Raw genomic sequence first — 16,514 nt, 5'->3', positions numbered from 1 at the left:
TAAGTGATAGATGACAACCATTTCCATGAATGGACACAAATAAGATATGCCCGCGCTTTTTGATATTTGGACTCTCAAGTGACATGTACATCCCACTTCCCCTATGATGACCTGCCATTGCTTTGGCGATCAAGATGGATGAATCTCTGCTGGTTAATATGTGCGACGTTGTGAGTTTTCAGTTTGTGTGACTAGATTTCCTCGTACAAGTAAATGACTCTGAGTTTAGTCCTACATTGATCGTGGGAGGATACCGAAAGAGATTTATAAGGCTAAGGGTGTCCTTCCTAACAAGCTAGTCATTTTGGAAATGGTCCAAAGCCTGATGTAAGTTTGTATGGTCTCTTATTGTGCTAAGTTAGTGGGTCAAGATATTTGTTGGGTTTGTATGGTCTCTTCGTGTACGAACCCAACAACTGTAACAATTGGTATCACCCGAATGCAAATCGCATGTATACTCAATGTATGATGGTTGGTTGAAAATGATGTGTTAAATGAGCTCAACGTGACCAATGTGTGAGAGATATTTGTTGGGTTTAGTTCCACATTAGTTGGATGAAGAGTTCGAGCGATTTATAAGGGTAAAGACGTTCCCCTAACATGCTTGTCTTTTGGAATGATCCAAATCCTGATGTAAACCCCTATGATCTCGGTTAAAATGAGTTGGTGGGCCAATAACTGCAACGATAAGTAAACGATTTATCCACCGACAGCATATGAATATTCTTTTCCTTTGGAGCAATGGGTGTACATCTCGATATTTCAGACGTAGCTATCTTCTCTTGCACTATTTTTTTTGAAGGGAAGCCGAACTTCATTAAAATGAAAAAGGAGGTTTTATAAAGAGCCAACAGCGTGGTCGAAATAAGCAAAGGTAGCCGACAGCAAAAAAGCTAAAAACAACAGAGAAACAACTTAGACTCCCCACAGACACTAGAAGAGAATTTAAATGGTCAAAATACATCCGGCTGCCCTCCGGGGCACTGATGTCCTCCAAAATCAGTTCAAAGACATGATCATCTCCATTGTACTCCCGCTGAAAAATACATCTCTCCTTCCATAACCTCCAGTGCACTAGTATGGAGATAGTGTCAAAATCGCGCCTTAGATTTTAGGTACCTTATATGACCATCGTTTTTTAAATAAATATTTTCTCTATGCACAAAATAATTTACATTTAAATTTATATAAATCTAAGACATTTATTTATGAATGGAAGAAGTGTGTTAATTAGCATCTAGGCGCTGACTTTTCTGGTCAAAGTTATGGGCGTATGATTCCATACGTTACTCTACAATTCCACCATTTTCATGCTATAGTACTGATTTCGGCTCCTACACACGTTTGCTACTAATTAATCGCTGATTTGGCCAATCAACTGTGAGCACGAGGAATGGTCAAAACAAAATGTATAGTACGAAGTGGCAGAAGTAATGTCAGTGAGAGCAACTCACCGCACGTCGCCGGCTGCACGCGGCCGCCGGGGCAGAGGCACCCGAACGCGTTCGCGCCGGCATCGTACCGGCACCGGCCGCCGGTGGCGTTGCACGCCGCGCAGTCGCCCGGCACCGTCCACTCCAGCATGAACCCGCGCCCGACGATCCCCGGGTAGTCATCCCACGTCCTCAGCTCCGATCCGGGCATCACCGGCACGACCGTGTAGTTACACCCTGCCGCTGCCGGCTCCGGTGGCGGCGCAGCCGGTGCAAGCCCGCCGTCTCCAGGATCGAACCTCCGCCCGGCGTAGACGGACCACACGCCGGCGCCGGGGCAGTCGAGCCGGAGCGCCCCTGCGGGCGGCGTCGGCGCGCGTGTGCAGTTGGCGCGGAAGAAGAGCTCCCAGTTGGCGGCGCTGACGGCCAGCGGCGAGAGCGCGAGGCTGGTGGACACGTTGAACCGCATGGCGCGGCAGGCGCCGCCGGAGACGAGGCGGGCGTGGAAGGCCACGACTGTGCGGTCGCCGTAGCGGATGTCGATAAGGCGGAGGTACGAGTCGCTGAGGCTGGGCGGCGTGGCGCCCGTAGGGTCGTCGCTGCACGCGACGCCGAACGTCGGGAAGCCGCAGCTGGGCTCGTGGCGGCCGTGCAGCCAGAACGGGTACTTGATGGTCAGGTTGCCGCACGCCGCCGGCGCGCAGCTCGTGTCCGGCGGCGGCAGCGCGCGCGAGCCGCCGGTGAGGCCAAGCAGAGCCATGAGTGGTAGCAACAGCGGACGTAGCCCGGCGCGAGCGTGCGACTGCATTTTGATATTGGAGCAAATGGCGAAAGGAAAGAATCCTTTAATTTGTGGTATCTTAAGATGGGGATTTGGGTATCGGTCGAAGAGAGGAGCCGATTTGTGTGACATTTGGGCATTTGATGAGGTAGGAAACAGAGTCTGGTACTCTGGTCAACAGTCCAATGTTGAAAATTCACAAGATAATTTTTGGTAGATTCTCACATGGTAATATAACTTAGGAAAGCAATTTTTTGGGATGACTTTGATGTATGCGTGACAATTCGGGAGAGCATCAGATGCATAGTACTGGTTTTGTCTTTTCTTTTCCGATGTATACGTACAGTTGACAAGATTTATAGGAAACTGCTGGGCGTCCCCCGGGGGATCTGATTTCCCAGCCCCCGGGTCACCAGCCGTCGGATCAACCATTTTGACGGTTAGATTTGCATGTAGCAAAAAAACATCCCCGACAGCAAAAAATCACCCCCGGCAGCAAATGACTGAAGCAAAAAACGATTCGTTCAGAAAAGAAAATAAAAAAGCTGGGCTCGCCGAAGACCTCGCCGGAGACCACGTAGCAAACATATTACGCAAATGTAGCAAAACCGCAAATAAATTGTAGCAATTTTTTAATTCATATGCTGCAAATCCTCTAAGACATCAACGGAGACATCGTCTACAGCCGGCAAGCAACACCGTCCGAGGTTGCGACAACTCCGTCCGTCCGAACGACAACGCCACAAGCTGCTAGTAGCAACGCCCTATGCCTATGGTAGCAAAAATCCACCCTCCGCCGGTAGCAATGCCGGACACCTTAAATAGTAAAACAGACCTCCGCAGGTAGCAACGCCGCAAGCCTAAGGCGGCAAAACTCCTAACAAAGCCGAGGAGCGCGAGATGGAGGCAGCGCTGGTAGCATCGGCAACGACCACTTGTAGCATCGACGCCCTCGGCGGGAGTGGCTGGGCCGCGAGGGCGCGGCAGCGCGTGGGTGGGGCGCTGCGGCCCGAACTCGTGCGGAGGGACGACGAGCACACGACAACGGGGAGAGGAGGACCTCGCGGCGCCATGGCCGCACCTCGCGGCGGCGCGCGACGGCAGCCAGGGCATTGTTGGGGCACGGCAGCGGGAGTAGTTGGGGTGCGGCGGCATGTAGCAAACATATAGTGCAATTTTAGCAAATCGGTAAAAAAGTTGTAGCAATTTTTTTTTCATATGTAGCAACTCTACAAAATGAAGACCTCGTCGGAAAAGTCAACAAAAACCTGGCATGATGCTAACTAGCAGCGTAGCCTAAAGTTTCAGCAACTTCGTCCGCCCAAGGGAGCAACGCCTAGAGCCACCATTAGCAATGCCAGACCCGTAAGATAGAAAAAGTTTGTAGCAAAAAAAAGCCTCCCCCACCAGTAGCAACGCTGGATACCTAAGATAGCAAAGCCGGCATTCGCGAGTAGCAACGCCGGACACTGAAGGTAACCGCAGCAGCAACTTTCACAGAGATGCCTGGAACGGTTCCGGGTGAGTGCGCATGTCTAGTCCACCTGTTGAGCGGGCAGGAAACACAGCACTTGCTGGAGAAGCCACACCGAGGGATGGAGATGAGGTGCGGAGCCGCTCGGCCGGAGCGGGAGCAGACAACGCCGCGGTACGAACGCCGGTACCGCTCGCAGCACCTGACTCCGTTGGGCCGGTCGCCGTCCTTGGGGTCGTCGAGGACGGAGCAACATCGGCGGCGGTCGTTAATGGCGGAGCACTTGGCCGGCAGCAGCCGAACAACCTCGCATGCGACCAGCGCGGCCACGATGACCTCGCGCACGAGGGTGGGGGCGACGGCGCTCGGATGGATCCCCGCCTTGCCGCCGCTGCGGGCCTCAACGGCCGGCGACGGGGCGTTGCTCGACGGCGCAGGGGAGGCGAAGTTCGGCGGGTCTCCAGGACATCGCCGGAAGCAGAACTGCGTCGGCCGTCTACAGATCGAAGGCGGCGAGAAGTTTGCAGGGGGGAATCACGACTGGGCGCAGCAGCGGCGTGTGGCTGGGTGCCACGGCGGCGCGTGGCTGGGCACATCGGTGGCTCTTCTCCATGGTTGCGATGGGCGAAGAAACAGAGAAAAAATGGGGACGGGAGAGAACGTGCGCCAGGAAGATAAGGTTGACTTTGAGCGGTTACGTGTGACCCAGGTTGGACACGTGTCGTCGTAAGGAGGCGGAGGACGGAGCGACGGGATCCCCCGGGGGTATACAATCATTTTCCAGATTTATATTGGACTGAAGTGTCTGGAACCACAAGTGTAGCCTGAGCTACATGTAGCTTGTTTTTTAAAATAAAAATAGTATTTTTAATGTGAGAATAAATCTAGATGTTGATAATGTTGTGTTCTACCAACATAAAAATTTCAACTTAAACTACCTTATAATCGCGGCAGTGCAAAAACGATAAAATCTGACATTTACAATGGTCAATAGTGCAAACTTTCAAATCCTCAAAATATGTCGGTTTTTGTTTTTGCACCGCCTCAAATATATGGTATCTGGAGTTCAAATTTCGCATATTGGTAGAACTCAACATTGTCTACATCTAATTATTTTTATAGATTTTTTCAAAACTTTAAAATACCAATTTTGAATTCTTTTTAAAAGACGAGCTATTCCTACAAAAAAAACACATCCAATGCAGTGCAACACAGGAAAATAAAAAGTTAATTGTAGTATAAAGTACTGCGTCCACGAAGGCTTTGCCTCGAGTGATATTGAACACATGCTGCCATCAGATAGATGATATGGCAAGGTAAAACGGTAATTGAAAATTTTCAGGCCTATCCAAAATTTAGTTTTCATAGAACTTATCGGATTTTGATTTGATAACTTTTTGGCCTAACTTAGAATTGATTTCAAGCTAGTTTGAATCTTAACAGAAACTTTGAGATCGCAATTTATTTCATAATAGAATTTCTAGACTTGGTCGAAATTTTATTACAGCTTGGACCATGTTTAACTGTGAGGCTGCTCTTCCAAGTAGTAGTTAAGGGTCCCAATGTTTAATAAGAAGTTTTTTTTGCGGTGTCTAATAACAAGTTGATAACCTCAAACTTCCATTTTTTGGCCGATCAAAGACCATGAAGCGATTGGGCAACTGGCAATCGGCCTATATGGGAGGATGTAAAGTGTTGGGTTTTTATTTTTTGGCGTAGGGTACTCACTATAAGTCTATAAGACAGACATGATCAGAGCTAATTATCATTTGGAACGTGATGGTGAGAAGCATAAATATCACATGGTGCGATGGGCTACCTTTTGTGGGCCGAAATAGTTTGCTGGAATGGGCTACCTTTTTACTGTTTCCCTTTCTGCCATATGGATCAAGAAATTGGAACGAGGAGACCAAGACTTTAAAAAAAAAGGTGTATTTATGTAATGGATTTTTTAAAATCAGAATCGGCGGGAGCAGTAAATATTATGTCCGTTGGGGACTTACTTACCGCAGCTCCTTTTCTATAGATATAGAAGTCTAAATTTTTGCTAAAACTTTTATTTTGTTGCATGGTTACTACTGACAAATAGATTAAACATAAGATACATATTTTAATAATTTTGCTTCTGTATCGCCTCTCTTCAAACGTTAACCCTTGTGGATGGCCAGATATTCCAATACCCCTAACTTGCCCCTTCAGCTTTGATGGTGGTGGTTTGGGGGGGGGGGCACGAGAGCACACCTCATTAAAAAATATTTAAATATATGTGGGGAGTTAGAGACATCCAATCATCTGTTATGGATGCCCCCTATCTCATTTTAACTAGTGGAAGCTGAAAGAAACTATGTGGTCGGGTGGGCCACCGCAAAAGTTTTGATGATTTTGCCAACATGGATCTTAAAACTCTAGGGCTCAATCCATTTACATCATGTGGGAAGTGGTTGGAGCACTCCCCTGGTCCATTTGGCTCGCGTGAAATAATCTAGTGTGCAATGAAAAAAATCGGTGGCTCTCCCATGAATAACATCTTAAAATATGATTTCTTCCTCTCATAGTGGAAACTGTTGTGACCGGCAAATACCGACGATGCATGCGCGAACATGATCGAGAATATGAAAATGGCGGCAAAAGGCTCCTTCTAGTCAAAACCGCGAGGGGGTGCTGGCTGAATAATTGTCGTTGTTTTTGTTTTGTTTTGTCCCAGTTCATTCTGTTGCGCTACAACTTCTGATACAAGCTGTAGTTTGTAACTAGGTGGTTTAGTTCTAGATGGTTTGAGCTAAGTCGAGTTGTTACTTAGGTCTCCTGTTAGCAGTCAATAAAGATTTTCTAGGGTGAAAACGAGTATCTCCTAAGGACTTTGCATGTAGTCAAAGATGTAAACGCCTAAAGTTGTGCAAATATGCCAATAAAATGGCATTAGGTTTTACATCCTTATCGAAGCTTTAGGTAGAGGTATACGAACCACGTGTTGCTACATATTTGCTAGCGCGGTCCGTACTTTTATCACCTTTGAAAACCTCTCTTAGATGGCTATAGAATCACTTTCGGAAAGAGTCGAAAAAGGAGAAGCAAAAGGCGAACACCATGATAAATGTCTACATCAGGCTTACCAATATATTGACAAGGCCAGAAAGAGTAGGTTGATTTACTTACCTTTGACCGGGCTAAGTATCTTGAATATACTTTAGCTAAGTCTAACTCGTTAGTTGTTACTAAGATTTACCTCTAGTGGTCAAGTAAGCCTTTATGGATTATGGAGAAGAGCAACCCCACGGGCTCGGAAGGCATTGAGAGATGCAAATATCCTAAGTTGTGAAAATATGCCAATACATGGCATTAGGTTTTATGTCCTTGTCGAAACTTTAGGTGGCGGCATACGAAGCATGTGCCACTACACGTTTTACTAGCATCATCAATATTTCGATCATGATTGACACCCTCTTTTTTGTAGCTATATAATCACTTGGGAAAGGGGACGTAAAAGTAGAAGAAAAAGACCATCATGCTAAGTGAATGTCTACACCCACCTTACAATTTATTGACAAAAAATGCAAGAGTAGGTCGATTTACTAATCGTTGGTAGTGTCTCAATAAGTGCTTCGCTCCTCATCGATGACCAGATTTAAAATAATTTCAGCATTTTTTATTTCCTTTTAAGTTGATGGCGAAATGATTGAATTAATTTGCACTTACTCCTAAATTCCAAATACAAATACTCCCGCATCCTCCTAAATTCTTTACGCGATTCCAGAGATCTTGCTTGGTAATGTAGTCTCTTCTTTTTGTTGCAAATTTTTGTTTTTGAGATGATCCTTTTATACTTGAGGACGTGTAATTAGTCGATGGATTTATATATCCTAAGGGAATAAGTTATTTATTTGACCTAGAATCAGCACAAAACTTTAGAGCAATGTAGGTTTAAATTACATGGCTGCTGCTATCTACACATGGATTTCATTTTCATTGAGATTTCAACGTAATGCACTGAAAATTTCAGTAACTTCGGTGGACACCGAAGTAATTACCTTTTGGCCCAAATATTTCAGTCATTTCAATAATACACATGGATCTAAAAAGTATTCAAAATATTTTTAAATTTTTTAAATAATTTTGATAGAAAATTTCACTCGTTTGGCCGAAATGAAAACCAAAATCAGTGAAATTCACTGAAATTCAATGATTTCAGTAGGGGCTGAAATTTTTCTGAAACTGAAATTTGAAACCCATCATCGCCGCTGGTTAACAGTTACTTAAGCATTGTACTGTAAACTCCTTTGAAGTGATTAATGTGAGACGAGGTAATTTCCGAAGCCGGAGGAGGATAGGCAAATGAGAATTGCAGGCTGGCAGATATGAAAGCGTACTGAGTTAAATTAGTTACCGTCGTCACAGACGATGAGCTCGGACACGCCGTTGGCGCAGTGGCACTGGAAGATATCGTAGGTGGTGTTGATGCGGCAGAGACCGCCGCTCTGCATACACGCCGTGCAGTCGCCGGCCGTGTAATCCAGGAGGAACCCGCCCTTCATGAGCCGGCGGTAGTCTTTCCCGGCGGCGCCGGCGTACCCGAGCACCGGCATCATCGAGACGGTGCAGTTCCCCGGCGCCGGGCTCCAGGCTTCGTCGGGCCTGTACCCGCCGGCGAGCCAGGTGAAGGAGTTGAGCGTCGTGGACGCGTTGGTCCCATCATCCGTGGCCGTGCATTTCACGGGCGCCCAGGCAGCTGGTGGCTGGAGGGTATCGGAGCAGTTGTAGATGAAGAAGAGCTCCTGGTTGGCTTTGCTGATGCCGAAGGGCGCGAGGCCGAGGTCGGCGGAGACGTTGACGCTGAGCCTGTCGGCGTCGCAGGCGGAGGCGTCCGAGAGATCGCCGTTGGCGATCTGGAAGGAGCTGGCCTCGTAGGAGATGTTGACGATCTGGTAGGCCAGGAAGGAGTTCTTGAGGGCCACCGTGCTGTTGGCGTCGCAGGTGACCTGGAAGGCCCGGTAGCCGCAGTCCGGCGGGTGCGTGCCCTCCAGCCAGAACGGGTACGCGATGCGCAGGGTGCCGCATGCCGCCGGGTCGCATGCCGACGGCGAGGACGGCGTGGTGGTGTTGAGGGCGTGGATGGGCAGGAAGATAGTTAGCAGCACTACGGCCGAGCAGAGCACGGCGGCGTGGACACGTGACGGACTCATCACGGTGGTTGCAACTGAAGGAGAGAGGCTGCGCAGGGAGGAAGGTGATGCGTGCAAGGAGAAGAAGATCGACCACGCAGGGAGGGAAAGCGTCGCCGAATGTGTTGACGGTTCGTCGTCGCGGTGTTTGACTCGTGTGCTCTCTTGTGCTGACTGGTGCTGCTGAAGGCTAAGCTTCGCGGGGACGCGACCAAGTGGACGAGAGTGGTGGTAGCTCGCCGGACATATGGGTCCGGCGCGGCGGCGCTGGCCCGTCCGGCAGTGAGCGGAGGAGTAGGTCATCGTTCTAGATTTGGGTTTGAACTCTGGACATGATTCTCGGCACCTACTACATACAAGAGGTCAAAAGGTAAAAATAAACGGTCTCTTTCTCTGTGTGATCGATGAAATAACTGTCCGTTGGTCCTTACTGAACATCATCGTCTAGGGAGAGGAATCCGAGAATATACAGTATGAAGCACAATAATGCTGTACCAACGGGCAGCTTCCTTCGGAGGCGTGTGAATCTCCTGTTCGTTCACGACTTCTTTCCTCAACTGCCAAATTTTTTTGCCCAATCGCATTACTCCACGCTAAGTGAGTCCGCAAGATTTCTGCCCGTAGGTGAAGCATTTCCTTGACCGTGACTACGTGATATATGCGTGAAAATTTTCCTCACATGCTTAAACGAGCAAAACTTCCTAGCTTATGTATACTGCATACGCGTATAAAACCGCTTAAGTAAGTATGAGTAGTTTCTCGCAAAAAAAAAGTAAGTATGAGTAGCAACATTTAGTTTCCTGTGTCCTGTGTTTCAAAGCGATCCGAAACCCACCACAGTCGCATGTTCCTGCTGCCACGGCGGCACCACACAAAAATCCATATCCATCGCAGATCCGCCGCCACCGCCATGACACAAAAACAATCCACCGTGTCACAGTCGCGCTACGACACAAAAACTTACCGCCGCCACACAAAATATAAAACCCTACGACACAAGCGGCACATTTCTTTTTGCGCCCTAGATCTAGCGGCTACACCGACCACGATAACCTCAACCACGACAACATCATGCACGGCTACCTCGACATCAACATAAAAAATAACTTACGAACACCAGTCAACAACATTTGTTTTATCACTTGCATCCACAACACTCCCGTTGTGACTGCAATAGGGTAGAGAAAGAACCAGAAGGGGACGATGATGATGACAAGGTGGAGAAGGAGATGAATGTGCGGGACTTCTCCAGTCGCAAAAGCCTTCGCTTCACTCCCAGTATGATTGAGGGAGAATGTTTAAATACATGTACGACTAAGATTAGACAAGGATTAGATCTTCTTGTAATCTAAGTCTTCTCCCCTCATTGTACCTCTCTATATATCCCCGGAAGGGTCAAATCAACACAATAACCAAAATTAGGGTTCTAATATTTTATATAGTCCTCTCCACCGGAATAGCCAGTCAGAAATGGACTAGGGGAGGCTCCTGAGTAGATCGGTTGAGTAGGTTCGATGGTCTGGCGGTAGTGGGATTTTCACCTAGTAGATGGAGAGGAGCTTCAGATCTTGGCAGCCAGATCTGTAGCGTTCTAGGACTCCTACTTCTTGCCTTGGTGTTCCTCTGGTCGCAGCTAGGGGTGGAAAAGAGGGCCACCGTCTCCTTGAATAAAGATGTGCTTGTTGGCGACCTTGTGATGCATGTGGCGAAGCCTCTCCTGGCCGGCCATGGTTACGAGGGTGAGAGGCTTTGTAATGAGAGGTGTTATGCAATGAATCTACTCCCAACCGACCGTGGCGACAAGGCTGAGTAAAAGAAACAACGCGGTCTCCTGTGCATTAAGAAGGTGTTGGTTCTTCCCTCATGTGGCGGCGGCTTCTGTCGGTGGTGCGAAGTGAGAGGAGGGGATGTTTTCTATGCCTAATCCTGGAGCTTCATGGGAAGGAAAGGGCGGCGCTCATTCGCTCCCTCCAGAAGCTACGTCTTGTGAACTTTCAAAGCGAAGGCACGGCCGCCAATGTTATCTATGGCATGCGACGACATTCCACACTCGGATGCTACCGAGCTCCCTCTTCCTCCAGATGCGGAGGATCTTCGGCGCCACCGGAAGTGGTTTAGCCCCTGGTTCACCCCTGAATAGTTTAAAGGTCGAAGGTTTAATTGTTGCTGAGCTAGAAAGGGCGAGATGGCAATTAAGGAGCTTGTTCGTTCTGGAGTGTTTTTTCCGTCATTGTCGCTGGACGTGTTTAACATACACCAGCTTCACGAAATATTTGGAGGCACAAACAATCATTTGAAAGCTACCTTTCCTTGGAGAAGTGCTCATACAGGAGAATAGTTGAAAGCTTGATGATTTTTCCTTATAAACCAATCATCATCTTATATATTTGCACAACTATATATGATGATGATTGGTTGTAATTAAGTTTGATAAATCCTGGTCGAAAGCTCATAAAAATAATTTGAAACATGTTTTTTTTTCGTAGCTACCGGGTTCCTAGCATACTTACTGTCCCTGTGCGACCTAACCGTTTGACACGAGATGGATGTTTTTTAGTTGTTGTTTGTTAGAGAAAATTACTCCTTTATGTAGCACTATTTAATTTTTAGATATATCGAAATTTAGATGAATTTAAAATATTATTGATGGGACGGAGAGAGTAGGATAGAACATTTGACTCTGTCGGAATACACCCCGGCCAATAAATTTCTCATTGTGCATATACTAAATGCCTAGTAAACTTGGTACTTAGCAGAAGGTTTAAATGCTATGCAAGGAACAAGAGTGCTAAACAGATAAGATACGTGACTGAAATGCAGGCAAACAAAATGTTGTACAGAAGAACTGCAATGACCAAGCTTGTTTGAAGAGAAAGAAGGATGGCTTGCATGCGTACCTGCAGATTTCGGCCCGGCCCATGCAGCAGAATTCGCGGCAGTTCTGAAGCACGTGAATGCCCACGGCTCGCTCGCCGCCGTCCGCCGGTGGCCGCACATGCCCCCGCCCTTCTCGCAGCCGCCGCACTCCCCTCCGGTCGCCGGCTTCCAGCTGAGCTCGAAGCCCATGTTCAGCGCCGGGACGACAGCGTCGAGCGGGCCCGGCGCGGCTGCCGTGTCGCCCGTCCTGCTGCCGAGCAGGGACCTCCTGAGCACGGGAATGCCGACAACGTCCTGGCACGCCCCGGCGAGCCCGCGCGCCGGCATGAGGTCGTCGTCGTCGCGGAAGACGTACGAGTGGTGGCGGCCGTCGCCCTCGAGGCACGCGACGAGGTGGCCGGCCGGGACGCCCACCACGAAGGAGCAGTGGATGTAGAAGGTGAGGTTGGCGTCCCTGGCGGTGAGCGAGAGCGCGCCGGCCGGCGGGAGGGTGAGGTTGCGTCCGGCGACCAGAGGGCAGGTGTTGGAGTGGGAGAAGACGCCGAGGTCGAAGAGCGAGACGGTTCTATCACCGTACTGGATGTGGGTCACGGCGTAGTCGCCCGACGGCAACGGAAGCACCGGCGAGTCGCGCCGGCACTCGAGGCGCAAGCCCGGGTATCCGCAGTGGGACGAGGCGTTGGTGGTGCCGTCGCCGCCGTCGATCCAGAACGGATACCTGACGTCCACGGCATGGCCGCAGCGGTAGGACGGGCAGCCTGCCGGCGTGGTGGTGGTGTTTGGGACCGTCGTCTCCGTGGCCGCGGTGCCGGCGACAATGGCAGAGAGGAGGAGGAGGAGGTGGACAGGATAGACTGGCGACGGCGCCATTGCTCCACCGGCGAAAGTGCGAGCGGTGCACAGTGACGCGCGCGTGGCTTTGCGAAGCATCGGTGCGCGGGATCATGCGTAATTGCAAGCTGCGAAACTGCGCGCGCGGGTGACTGACTCCTGGTCATGGTGTCGAGGATGGTTCATCCAAGATGTGTGAATGTAGTTCCTGAAATCCTGTAAATATACCAGTTATTGAACAGATTGGGCTGAGTAAATTAATTTGCTACAAACGTGCCATCAATTTCGCCGAAGCGCACCACACAGAGCTGTAATATGCACACAATCATGTGTCCATGTTAACAAGGTTCACGCGCGGCTCATTTGCACTTGCTTTTTTACATGCACTACATCGTCACACGCTTGCATATGTAAAATTCACACATTATTCTATTACTAGCAAAAGTGCCCGTGCGTTGCATCGGAAAAAACGAATGGTCAAACGCTTTATGAAACCATCTATGTTGACACTTCTCATATTTGTTACCATGGTTGATGGTGGTTATGTTCTATCCTATTCACGATGAATGTAATCATGCCTAGCTAAATTAGATCTAATCGGTCGCTTGGAAATGAAGCGGAGGATGATAACATAAGAATCTAGTCAAAGAATTAGTACCACCTTTGCTGCCAAGCCTATTGTTTTTTCATGATGTACAGGATAGACGAACATAAACAATGACATATAAAACTAAACGGACACAATGTCCTCATTTTTGAATAATCATTTATTGAGTAGTCATTTATTTGAAATGATTTTTTATTAAATAGTCATTTATTTGATTTGAATAGTCATTTATTCGATTACCACCTTACGTTGCTACGGAATGACCAATGTCCTAATTTTCGCATGAGTCGCCCTTAACACATCTGCATTCTAGAGATGCACAAAGTAAGATCTCCTTGTGTAGATGCCGCATGTTGCTAACCATTTTGAGAAGCATAGATATACTCCCTCCGTTCCATCAAAGGTTTCCGAAATTTGTCAAAATCTAATGCATTTGCAAGTAGAAACTCCAGCAAAACAATAGTTTGTACGTATGAGGGCAGTAGGTGTCTTGCACGGCGTCAGCCTTGTCGATCTGGCAATATGTATAACCACTTGTTTTTATGATGTGAAGAATCATCCTAACAAAAAGAGGCTGAGCGTGATATTATCCATCATCAAGATCCATTAGACTCCATCAGATACACCAAAATTGCGTATTCCATCTCCTAGCTTCCACGCATATACCGCCACGGTTTGGCAGCTTCCTGGTGCATATGCTAGATCTTTCCCTTTCTATCCGTCATTTACACGCATTGAAAAGTTTTATGAAAAAAAATAGGGCCTGTCGGCCCAGCCAGACCAGATTATCTCACCTTTGTCTTGGCCCAGCTAAGCCCCGAGCGGGCGGACGGACACCACCCAAATCGCTGGCTAATCCAGAGTCCCAATCCACGAAGCAGGCTCTCTCTCATTCCCCACTCGTCCTCTGCCCTTCCACTCGGCCATGGGGATGGGGGCGCGCGCGCTCGGCTCCGTCGCCTCCACCTCATGTGCCGCAAGGAAGCCCCTCCACACCAGAGGCCTCATAGCGGTTGTGCCGGTCAACGCCTCCCCCCATCTTCCCCATCACTCGCGTCGGGATCTCCGGGCGGAATACCCAAATTGGTCTGATCCTTTCATTCCTCATGCCACCATCAACAGCGTGAAATTCCTCTTTTAATCCCGCTCCAGCATTCCCACCGTACAATTCCTTCATGTAGCCGTTCAGCATGAGGTTGTTCCAAGGGTCAAACTCCTCTTTTAATCCCGCTCCCGCACTTGCCTACATATTTGCTCGTTTCAAAACAACAAATTCACGCATATAAACTGGTGAGAGTCGGTTTATGTGAGCGGTGTGGGACTATTTCAACGCTAAAACAAAGCATCCTCTCTATTTTCTACAAAAGATCCGACGAAACAGACCTGAAAAGCCTGGATTTGGGCTAGGGAGGCCCGTGAGCGGTTATGTTTTACTCACGCGGGACCTCGCGTGGGACAGCCCGTGAGCGTCGGAAGTAGGGGAGGGATTCGTGGCTGTCGAGAAGCAACGGGGGAGGGGATTCTGCTCGGAGGATGAACCGGTACCGGTGGCAATTTGACGTATTATGCGTTTTGGTGGGAGGGCAAAACGGTCCTAAAAAAAACGTTGACGAAACTTTTTGGCAGAAACCTTAGCTCCTTTATTATTAGGTATAGATAAACATAAGGCACAAGTGCCCAACTTTAGATTAATAAAGCTCAAACGGTCAAGGTTTGATACAAGGTGCTAACCCACTTACAACACACCGAACATCAACAACAAAAACCGAACGCCAACAACAAAAGATAAAAAAAAAGAAACACAAGTCGATGTCGAAGCCTCCCCGCGAAGCCACCAGGGAAGAAGCAGCCCAGGTTCGAGGGAACCACCTGCTGCTTTGAGCGATATCGTCATCTACATCACATGTTGGGATAGGGTGTAGCACCAGCCATTTCCAACTCCGAAGAGGGATCTCTCCCCTCTTGTCCTAGATCGAAGGACGCCGAACCATCAGACGTCGACTGCGCTCCCCTGAGCTATGGAGAATGCCAACCACAAGGCCAACCTGGTCAGAACCCGATACACCTCGTTGAAGCTGACGAAACCACCGGGATTGAACTGCCACCCACCGAAGGAGCCGCCACGAAGAACACAAGCAGGGGCAAAGATCGCTGACAAAGAAGCCACCTACCACCTTAGACGCCCTCAATCGACAACCACCATTCCCCAAGCGACGCTCCCATGGCGCTGTCATCTCCCAGTCCAATGGACTGTAGGTTTTTACCGAGGAACACGACTGAGGTGGGGAGAAACAGGGCCTCAGCAGCCCCTCAAGAGGAAGCACGTCACCCTCGGGCCATCGCCACTGCCGTGGTTGGTCTAGCCGACCAGGGATTTCTCCTAGTCAAGGTCTCACACCACCACCCCCAAAGACGTCCCCGGATCAAGCGCAGGAGCCGGCGACCACCTCTGGTGGGGATGAGACAACAAGAGGGGAAAAGGTATACCTTCAGATGTTGCGGAGATGGGCGCCGAAGCACCCGCCACGCCACGACCGCCACCCACCGCCGCCTTGACACCCACGCAGCCAAGGGCGATGGCGCACGCCCGCAGACTCCACTAGCTGCCGTAGTTGACATCGCCACGCCACCCGAGGCCGCTGCCCCGTCGCCCAAAAGAACCTACCAGTAGAAGCCCCGTCACGGAAATCAAACAATCACATGCCTGCCATTCATTAATTACCCCTCGTCGTCCCTCTCGGCTCTCGCATGCCATGCAATCTAATCTCCCCTCCTTTAACGCAACCGCCCGCTCAATTTCCGATCTCTACGTGCGTCACGTCCACCGATCCGTGGGGCAAACCATCTCTGCCGTTCATCCCGCTGCCCATCCCACCAGCCATCTACGGGGGAGAAGCCCAGATCGGAAAAGCAAACATTCGTCCTCCGCCTATAAAACAAGGCCATGGTCGCCACCGCGGGCGGCAGCGCGTGCCGTGACTTATGACTTTGGACTTTGGCGAGGGGAGGGGAGGGGAGGGGAGGCCATGATGCTCCGGCGAGCTCCTCTCGTCATACAACCATCCAATACACTCCACGGCGCGCGCCAAGTCTCTCCTTCTTTCTCTCTCTTGATCTGTCTCGCCAAAGCGCTTGTGGAAGTAAGTTTCATCTGCCATGGAGTTCGCAAAAGCGTGCAGGTTGCTACACCTTTCCACTCCCCTTCTTCTTCGCATCAGAATTGCCTCGGCCTGCACTCAGCCTTCCCGCCTTATGGCGCGCCACTCAACTATCAAAGCCCCCACGCCAAAGCTGGCTCGTGCTAAATTGGCAACATGCATCAGGGATGGACTCGACGACGGCCTTCTATGAG

At 49.4% G+C, this 16,514-nt stretch overlaps 1 protein-coding gene across 1 annotated transcript; it reads right to left on the bottom strand.

Annotated features, from left to right (window-relative positions):
• Nucleotides 1-8,064: 8,064 nt before the first annotated feature.
• Nucleotides 8,065-9,150, bottom strand: LOC124664319 (LEAF RUST 10 DISEASE-RESISTANCE LOCUS RECEPTOR-LIKE PROTEIN KINASE-like 1.2). Its single transcript, XM_047201866.1, has one exon. It carries the CDS (start codon nt 9,148-9,150, stop codon nt 8,065-8,067), a length of 1,086 nt encoding a protein of 361 aa, XP_047057822.1.
• Nucleotides 9,151-16,514: the final 7,364 nt, after the last annotated feature.

This window comes from Lolium rigidum, chromosome 6 (assembly GCF_022539505.1).
Source record: "Lolium rigidum isolate FL_2022 chromosome 6, APGP_CSIRO_Lrig_0.1, whole genome shotgun sequence".
Taxonomy (NCBI): Eukaryota; Viridiplantae; Streptophyta; class Magnoliopsida; order Poales; family Poaceae; genus Lolium; species Lolium rigidum.
The sequence above is the reverse complement of the archived record's forward strand: the minus strand, read 5'-3'. Positions and strand labels throughout refer to the sequence as shown.